Below are 7,903 nucleotides of genomic sequence, written 5' to 3'. Positions count from 1 at the left end.
CCCTCCCCCCCTAAAACGAAAACAATTTCCGGTTTAAAAACGGGACGAGGAAAGAGGAGAGGTGGCGCAAGCGGGAAAAGCTGGTGAGAGGGAGGCCAAGCAGGCAAGCAAGCAAAGGAGAAAAAGAGAAAAAAAAAGATGGGAGAGAAAAGTAATGAGACCATGGGCGATTGATTCCTGCCCGCCAAGCACGCCCAAAAAGACAAGGCCTTTTCTAAACCGGCCATCAATACGGCCACTGGTACCATGCCAATTTAATTATAGAGTAGTAAATCCGTGGCGTAAACGAGCAGGCAAGCAAGCAATGGCCCCCTTTTAGAATACTGTATTAATTTGGCTACTGTTTCGGTTCTCGAGTACTAGAGTGGACCAGTGCCACTTCTCCTCTCTCTCTCTCCCCCGCCCGAGTAGAGTACTGTTGCTATTTTTCTCGAACGAGAAAGAAAACGTACTGCAACCCAAGGTGAGAAAAATAAAGTTTTTTTTTCGTTTGAAGAGAGAGAGGGGGGAGAACAGCAGCGGTAGCTCCCCAACTACGCCCTGCCGCTGGCCTTTATTACTACCCGAAATGCAGTGCCTGCATGTGAAGCGTGTACCCGTAACAAATCGCCTTTCTTTCTGCCCCCAATTCCTCTCTCTCCCCCCCTTCTTTATTGCCTTTACTTTAGTAATTTCCGTTCCCCGTAATTTCGCTGCCCTCCTCCCCTCTTTTCCCTTCGCCACCCCTCCCTCCCTCTGGATTGGAATAGCTCCGCCTAGCCGAGCATTAGAACTACTCAGCTGAGTGAGGAGTGAGCTGAGGGAGTGGCATCTGGTGTTCGAGCAAGAGAGGAGGTGGATGAGCACGGCGTGTCCTCGGCGATCTCATCCATCCATCCATTAGGTGCGTGCACGCGCGCCACCCCTCCTAACCCCCACCTAATCTCTCACTCCCTTTTGTTCTCATCCTCCATCTTTATATCTGATAATATTCTGGAGATTGTTTGCTTGCTCGATCCCTCCCATGTTACTCTCTCGGTTGTTATCTCCAGCCTTTTTGTTCGTTCGTGAGTTCGTTCGAGATGCAGCCTCCGAGTGGAGTGGGGGAGAAATAAAGCAGCAGCAGCAGCAGCAGCTTGGTCAAACTCGGACCGGATACTGACGGACTGATTGATTGATTGGTTTTGTTTGTTGGCTTCAGACTCTCGAGCTGAAACTCAAGCTCACGGCGAAGCAGCTGCGCTAACGGCGCCACCCGGAAGACCAGGAGGGCTGGATCTGGGCGGAATGGAGGCCAAGGACGTCGCGCCGCTCACCGCCGCCGCCCCCACCGCGCCGGCCCCGGCCCCGGCCCCTGCCCCTGCCCCGGTTTCGCAGGCTAAGCCGCAGCCGCCGCCGCAGCCGCACACGCAGCCACCGCCGATCGCCTCCATGCCGCCGCCACCGCATCCGTTCGCGCACCATCAGCACCACCACCATCACCAGCACCAGCAGCAGCAGCAACAGCAGCCGCCGGCTGGGTCGGCGAACCCTGCCGCGCCCATGCCGGGAGGCGGCATGAGGCTCTCGTTCGACCAGATGGTGGGGAAGCCGCCCGGGGAGCACCACCCTCACCAGCACCAGCACCCGCATCAGCATCAGCATCAGCACCCGCACCAGCATCACCCTCCGGGCCCCATGCTCTACGCCGCGCCGCCGCCCCACGCTGTGGCGCCACCGCCGGGCAGCAATGCGCTCGGCATGGGCGACCTTATGCGCAAGAAGCGGGGCCGCCCGCGCAAGTACGCGCCCGACGGGAGCATGGCCCTCGCGCTCGCGCCCCTCTCCTCCGCCTCTGGCGGCGCCGCGCCGCCCCCGCCTCCAGGCCAGCAGCACGGCTTCTCCATCAGCAGCCCCCCGTCCGATCCCAACGCCAAGCGTCGCGGCCGGCCCCCTGGCTCCGGCAAGAAGAAGCAGTTCGAAGCACTCGGTACGCGCGCGCCATTACTACCATAATCACCGCCGCTTCTTGCGTAAATCTAACTAACTTGCCATGTCTGCCATTTCCTGCAGGGTCGTGGGGCATCTCCTTCACTCCGCACATCCTCTCCGTCAAGGCCGGCGAGGTAGCAATAAGCATCCATTCATGTGGAAGAAACACCACAGATCTCGCATTCTTTTCCTGCTCTTACTTTGTTTATTCCTTCCCCATCCATTCATCCATCCAGTTCAGTGAGTACTGATGGTGGTGGATCTATGTCTCTCTGCGACTTGCAAGCCTTTGACTAGCTGCTAGCGAGTAGTTGGAGCTCCTCGCCATATCAAAGGAACATGAGAGGAGGATCTGCCGGTTTGGAGGCCGGCAAGATGTAGTGGTGCTGTGCCCGGCAGATTCCCAGCATGGCTGTTGACCGGCCCCACCGGTCAGCAGCAAGTAGGATCTGAAGAAACCATGGAGATGGGCTTCTGGCCTTTTTGCAACTACACACACCAGCAAGTGGTGGCACCTGTGTCTGTTGCTAGTGTTGAGTCTGGACCATCAAAAGAGGGACTAGTTGAAACGATTGATGGTATTGTTGGATCAAATTCACTGTTTGGTTCATCTAGATCAGGAGCAACCTTGCACGTTGATAAAAAGTTTCTTTATGCAGTAAAAGGGGCTGTAACTTTTCTTGACTGAGTTAATTGCGCCTGAAGAAATAATGTCTTAAGCGGTGTAGGTTTCAATGTTGTTGTAACTGGCACAAAGCATGCAGAGATATGTTCTTTATGGTAGTTCACCTAGATTAGGTAGAAGTGGGCACATCAGGCTGTGTTTGAACTTGAAGTGAAGTTTTGTTTAGTACGAGATCCTCGTCCTAATTATGGTATTCTGGTGTGGTTTACGTGCATAGATCAGATTGCATTTGCATTTGGTAAAGGTATATTGATTATTCATTGTGTGAGTTGTTTGTGATTTTTCTTTGGTAGCAACTCAATGATATAGTGAGCTTTAGATGTTTGTATTTGTTTTTTCTTTTGAGGAGTCACCTGCATACTTGTTTTCTCAATGCCATGCAATTTCTGTCTGCGATCTAATTCTGTCGTCACTTCATGCTTAAATTGCCTGCAGCCCACTTGTTTATGTTTTTAGTGGCTGAAAGCTTGTTTTAATGTAAATGCCATCTCTTTTCATGACAGGATGTTGCTTCAAAAATAATGTCCTTCTCACAGCAAGGACCTCGCACAGTTTGCATTCTTTCAGCAAATGGTGCAATAAGCAATGTAACACTTCGGCAGCCAGCTACATCTGGTGGACTGGTGACGTACGAGGTATGTAATTATCTTGTGTGGACTGAATAGGATACTAATGCTTGCACATTCTACATATACTTGACAATTAAATTATTATTGTGTTCTTTGCTGTAATTTATTCGTAACTATCAGAAGTATACACATCAAACAGAAGTCCATGTGTTTCAGTAGGAGTACTATTTGAGTCTGATACTCAAAGCTTGCGGCTTTCTGCTTATGATTGCACAACTTCACCTTGTATTACATTCATAGAGCTTTCTGCCTATGCCAATTGGCTAACTTCCTGATATATGATTCTGGTGCAGGGTCGATTTGAGATCATCTCCCTATCTGGTTCATTCCTGCTTGCAGAAGATGGTGACACCCGTAGCAGGACTGGTGGATTGAGTGTTGCACTTGCAGGATCTGATGGCCGGGTTCTTGGTGGATGTGTAGCTGGGCAGCTAACGGCTGCGACACCTGTTCAGGTTCTGTAAATTTGGGAATTGTCTCTGCCTTTGCTCCGTTTTGTTCAATATGTCAAAATGCTGACTTGGAATCTTTGGCATCAGGTTGTCGTAGCTAGTTTCATAGCCGAAGGTAAAAAATCAAAGCCCGCTGAGCCACGGAAGGTTGAACCGATGTCCGCACCTCCACAGATGGCCACCTATGTGCCAGCTCCAGTGGCCAGCCCTCCCTCAGAGGGCACATCCAGCGCATCATCTGATGACTCCGGCAGCCCCATCAACCACGGCGGGATGCCCTACAACCACTCTGGTGGGCAGCAGCACCAGCAGCAGCACATGCCCCCTGCGTATGCATCCGGCGGCTGGTCACTCTCGGCGCACCATCAGAACAACAACAGGCATGACGCCGACATGAAGATGATGTCGAACTAACACCGCATGCTCAAGCCTTCGAAGAGAGCCCCATTTGTTGGCTGGGCTGGAGAGGAGCTGGTACTGCTGTAACGTCTGCCGTCGACCAGCAATGGCCGACCTGGTAGCTAGGAGGTTTAGGTTCTTGCTCTCTGGCATGCTGTTTTTCCCTAAGTAAGATTAATTTAGCCGCCGTCTGTAATGCTGTAGCTCTCGCTGTCACTAACGTGAGTTTTTATCTTCATGGTCATGTACCTGCTGAGATCTTCACCTTCTAGGCTAGGCGTTTGATCGCTCCCTTCTGTGGATCATGAATTCTAGAATGCTTTTCAGTTTCAAATCAAGAACTCTAGCTTGTTTACCTGCCATTGTGCGCTGCTGCTCGGGTGTGTTCGGTCTTCTACTGAGATGTCTGCTGAATGTTGTGTTTTCAGACGTGGTATGGAATGGGATGGAGCAGTACTATTGGGTAGAGCTGTGTGCGCTGCTGCTCGGGTGTGTTGTCGGTCTTCTACTGAGATGTCTGGTGAATGTTGTGTTTTCAGACGTGGTATGGAATGGGATGGAGCAGTACTATTGGGTAGAGCTGTGTGCGCTGCTGCTCGGGTGTGTTGTCGGTCTTCTACTAAGATGTCTGGTGAATGTTGTGTTTTCAGACGTGGTATGGAATGGGATGGAGCAGTACTATTGGGTAGAGCTGTGTGCGCTGCTGCTCGGGTGTGTTGTCGGTCTTCTACTGAGATGTCTGGTGAATGTTGTGTTTTCAGACGTGGTATGGAATGGGATGGAGCAGTACTATTGGGTAGAGCTGTGTGGCTGAAAATTATGTGTTATGGTGTATGGTTACTGCAGCAGCTTATTGTTTTGGCAGCATGAACTAGTACTTTTTGTACAAACTCAATAACGAAATGCTCAAAAGATGATGAACTAGTTCATGCTGCCAAAACAATAAACTGCTGCAGGCTCCTTTAGGAAAGTAATGAGAAATGGGACATCTTGGTAGAGAAGAAAATGTTCCGCAAGGTTCATTCTGAATTTCAAAAACTGTTTCAAATAAATACTAGACCGGATTTGAAATTGTTTAAAACTTTGTGACTTCCAAAAATGCGCAAAATTCATGGTCATAGGAAATGCTATAGAACAATAACCTGTACGAAATGTAAAAAATATGACTATTTATATTTTCGTATGAAAAATATGACTACTTCATGTAAATTTCTAACTTTTTTCAGCCAGGTGAAAACTTTTGGCTTTCATTCTTTTTTGTTGTCAGATCTCTTTGTTGAGATTCGTGCAATTATGCTTTTCTTTCAGCTCTCGGGCTGGTTGGTTGTTATCGAACCCGTAAAATTTTCAAGGAGACCCGTTAATTCACGCGTCCGGTATCTCTTGGTTAGAGTCCCCCTTTATTTTGGATTTTTCTTTTTTCCTCCCTGTAGCTGCCTTTGTCTCTTTCCCTTCTCCTGTCCAGTGGCGGACGCATCAAGGGCTCGGAGAGAGAGAGAGAGGCATGGCGATTTTGGTTTGGAGCTCTACCTTGCTGCTCGCTTGGGGGGTTTGGTGGTCGGGCGTCCGGTGCTCTTCTGGGATTCGTGGTTCATTCCATCTCTCCCCCTACTGCTTCTCCCCCAACGTTGCATCTTTGCTCTTTTTGTTCCTGATTTTAATTCGTTGCTGAGATTTGTGTTTTGCTTGTGTTCTCTGATACGTAGGTTTGCTCATGCACCATTGTATGATGTATGTGTTAGTTTCACCATAGGTTTTGCAGGATTTTATTTCTTCTGATAGATGTACTTGGGTATGTTGTTCGCGTGATATGTTTTTTTCTTTTTGACCATTTGGATCCGTGATTTAGCTGTTGGTTAGTTCTTTTTGCATCGTATGCACCCCCTGGTTGATTGTGTCAGGGTTAGTAGTGTTTGCTGATTTGGTTGTATTAGGTTCATTGTAATTTGTAGGAGATTTTGTTGAACGAGTGATGTTAGTTATTGTTAGCTTAGTTAGCTATATAGATGCCTTTGTTGTGGAACATTGATTTTAGGTTAGTTAACTACCCAGAGTTGTTGAGTATTTCTCCCTGAGTTGTAGTTCCTTATTTGTTTTTGTAGTTATTGTAAGTTTCAATTTGCTACCCGGTGATTTAGTAAGTTTCATGGCTGATGCTTGACTATTTAGATTTTTATAAGCATGGTAGGTAGTGATTTAGTTTAGTTTTCCCTGCCTATTAGTATTTTTTGTTGTCATGCTTATACTAATATGAGTTTTTGGTATTTGCAGGGGGGTGAAATGTGGCCAGCTATTTTTCATTAGATGTAATTTCTAGTTTAAGTATAATATCAGTTAGTAGTCTCCTTGGGCATTTGTTCACTGTAATAATTTTCATTGTATGTATTTTTCTTGGCTCAATTAATGTGTTCTGTTGTTATCTTTGTGTATTGAGTCCTTTATATTTGTAAATTGCACCTTTTTGTTCAGTGTTGTATTTGTATTTGTATATGCCTTATGTCAGTAGATATTACTATTTTTTGTTTGGATTGAATGGTTATCTATTGTTGCTCCATTTTATGCAACCTGGTAATGTTTATGCAATGGACAATTATTGAACGTGTGTAATGTCCGGAGTTTATTTTTGTTAGTTCATCAGCACTGGACCTGTGGCTATTCATACTGCAATACTTCTCAATATTTTTTTGTATGTATGTTTAACCATTTTTAGGAAATAGTTTATACTATGGGTAGAGTCCGGAAGGGTTGTTCTAAGGGCATTCCTGTCGGCTGTCCTGAAGAGAGCGATGATTCAGATGGGGATCATTTTGTTCCTAGTGTTTTTGCCGAGGATGATTTTTCCAGCTGTCTCGGGTTCTTAGTTATTTGGTTGCATTTTGTTTCATGCTTCTCTGTTTGCTTAATATTTTTTTCACATGTTTGGCAAGATTTTTCAGTAGATGATCCTGATTTTGACTAAGCTTTGTATGATTACTATGTTAGTCATGTAAGCAGTGAGATATTGTCATATGTTAGTCTCAAGTACAATGTCTATTCCATATCCTAGACCAGAGGTCTTCACATGTACTCGGGATGTGAATCGACTTACTTAGGGTCTAAACGCTACTCCGTAACAGGGTAGTTATAAAGGTAGCTTTCATGTTAGTCGTGAAATATATTGCGAGACATGGTTGACCAAGATGAGATCCCCTAAACCCTAAACCCCAATTCAGAGAGATATTCTCTACACCCTCTTGAATCACTGGTACACGTCGGTGCTATACAAACGGTTTTTAACCCCTTTCCACGACGACATTTGGAACCGTCGCCAAGTGAGTGTGTGCAATAGGGGGGTCCTTCCCACACGACCCAGAAATCGCCGGGGATAGGGAGCCAAGATGCATATACAATACTCCTACTTGTTCGTGCTTGCATTGTCATCACAGTCGGTATTCTGCGGTGCTACGTTTACGATGCGCGGCCCATCACAAACGGTTCACTATTATAGAACATGTATGATAAGCATACAATCACACACATCCGTTTTTTTCGAACCATATGCGATAACTAATTAAGAAGATTAGCTAATCGTCATACGAGTGTCGGATAGGATTATGAAACGTCGGACAGTCGTAACATCGTCGTACACGACAACTATCACACACGCTATTCTGTGGTGCAACGTTTACGATGCTTACTTCATCAGAAACAGTTCATGGTTGCGAATCGTGTATGATAAGGCAACCATCACGAACATTTAGTTTGCCTGCACCGTTTGTGATATTGTCTGACATCGCACACGTTTTGTA

The 7,903-nt window shown here is 46.8% G+C and overlaps 1 protein-coding gene across 1 annotated transcript; it reads left to right on the top strand.

The window, feature by feature from the left end:
- The first annotated feature begins 601 nt into the window (after positions 1-601).
- LOC119337188 (AT-hook motif nuclear-localized protein 10-like) lies at positions 602-4,477 on the top strand. The gene is made up of 6 exons (XM_037609310.1): positions 602-883; positions 1,181-1,948; positions 2,032-2,084; positions 3,139-3,270; positions 3,558-3,719; positions 3,804-4,477. The coding sequence occupies exons 2-6, from the start codon at positions 1,267-1,269 to the stop codon at positions 4,128-4,130; spliced, it is 1,356 nt and encodes a 451-aa protein (XP_037465207.1). The 5' UTR covers positions 602-883; positions 1,181-1,266; the 3' UTR covers positions 4,131-4,477.
- The last annotated feature ends 3,426 nt before the right edge of the window (positions 4,478-7,903 follow it).

The sequence above is a fragment of the Triticum dicoccoides genome, chromosome 1B, assembly GCF_002162155.2.
Source record: "Triticum dicoccoides isolate Atlit2015 ecotype Zavitan chromosome 1B, WEW_v2.0, whole genome shotgun sequence".
Classification (NCBI taxonomy): Eukaryota; Viridiplantae; Streptophyta; class Magnoliopsida; order Poales; family Poaceae; genus Triticum; species Triticum dicoccoides.
The sequence above is the reverse complement of the archived record's forward strand: the minus strand, read 5'-3'. Positions and strand labels throughout refer to the sequence as shown.

Bases quoted from the DNA above. Each gene is read 5' to 3' on its own strand.
- LOC119337188 (XM_037609310.1), top strand. From the start codon at position 1,267: ATGGAGGCCAAGGACGTCGCGCCGCTCACCGCCGCCGCCCCCACCGCG. The intron at 2,085-3,138 runs GTAGCAATAAGC...TTTTCATGACAG, and splicing joins TCTCCGTCAAGGCCGGCGAG to GATGTTGCTTCAAAAATAAT. The intron at 3,271-3,557 runs GTATGTAATTAT...ATTCTGGTGCAG, and splicing joins GTGGACTGGTGACGTACGAG to GGTCGATTTGAGATCATCTC.